Raw genomic sequence first — 1,247 nt, forward strand, 5'->3', positions numbered from 1 at the left:
ACACACACACAGACACGCACACACATACACACACCATAAACATTTACTGTGATGCCAGACTAGACATATATTCAATCAAAATAACAGTAACCTTATTCAAATACTCAATGATCCCATGATAATAATAATATTAATAATCATAATCATAATAATCATAACAACAAAACCACAACAACAACAACAATAACAATAATAACGGTAACAACAGTAATAATAACAATAATACTACCAACAAGAACCTTGGTGTAACATCATAACAAAGAACGCAGTGGAAGATTGAACCTGCAGACAAACAGTGACACATGGACACAGACACACATACAGCCACACATACAGCCACACATATAGCCACACATACAGACCGTCATATAATTATACATATATACCCACACGGAGAAAAATTTCCGCACCTTTGGAGTAAGGAGAATCACATTGACACAAAAACGGCCATTTAGTGCAGACAAACAGACAGACAGACAGCCATACCCAGAAATACAGACACTAAGGGTCTATATAATATACCCACACACTGGCGGGTTGTGCTTGGATTTTGAGGTGCTTTTGACATTGTTCGGGCAGAGGTAGCCTACGGGGGAGTACACGGCTGATTGTACTACATGGACAATAAATATTCAACATCTTCTCCGTTCACACGACTGTGAGACGCGCTGATGAACCAAGTTACTTCTTGCCATCCACCGGTGGGTTCTTTGTTGCTGTTTTATAAAGAGTAGTTTTACAGCACTTGCAACACAGTTACGTCACATAAGAGTCAACCATTTCGTTTTCATCAACATTTTTACGGCACTTGCAAAACAAACTCCACCAATCTACTGCTTCTAGGCCTTCACCCTACCACAATGGTTCAACTGAACCTCTGATAAAGTGAACACTTTCTTCTGGTCCCACAAAGAGTTCACTTTAAGCAGACTCCACTGTAGTTCTGAGGTGACCCTACGTCCATTACGCTGAAATCCCAGACATGAGTCACTCTGTCAGCTGGTCTCACAATTCATGTCATTTAGGAGTCAGGCTGCACCAATCACCATAGACAGGCTCAAGCCAAGACAAATAATAATCATACAGTCAACAATACAGAGAAACAACGACAGTCCAAAAATAGCATTGTTATGGGCATTCAGGTCGCGGCATGGAGTGACGAGGGGTTATTTACGGAGGACTTCTGGGATCTGAGCAGGTAGAGAAATATTCCAACACAAGAAGGTTGAGGGGGAGGGGTGGAGGTG

At 41.5% G+C, this 1,247-nt stretch overlaps 1 protein-coding gene across 1 annotated transcript in view; it reads right to left on the reverse strand.

Moving 5' to 3' along the window:
• Positions 1-1,166: 1,166 nt before the first annotated feature.
• Positions 1,167-1,247, reverse strand: part of LOC101845373 (disintegrin and metalloproteinase domain-containing protein 10) — a gene marked incomplete in the record, with an annotated part of 19,137 nt that continues 19,056 nt past the window's right edge. The window contains 1 exon segment of the mRNA XM_005111883.3: positions 1,167-1,190. Coding sequence (XP_005111940.2) covers positions 1,167-1,190 — 24 coding nt within the window.

The sequence above is a fragment of the Aplysia californica genome, unplaced genomic scaffold (assembly GCF_000002075.1).
Source record: "Aplysia californica isolate F4 #8 unplaced genomic scaffold, AplCal3.0 scaffold01141, whole genome shotgun sequence".
Lineage (NCBI taxonomy): Eukaryota > Metazoa > Mollusca > Gastropoda > Aplysiida > Aplysiidae > Aplysia > Aplysia californica.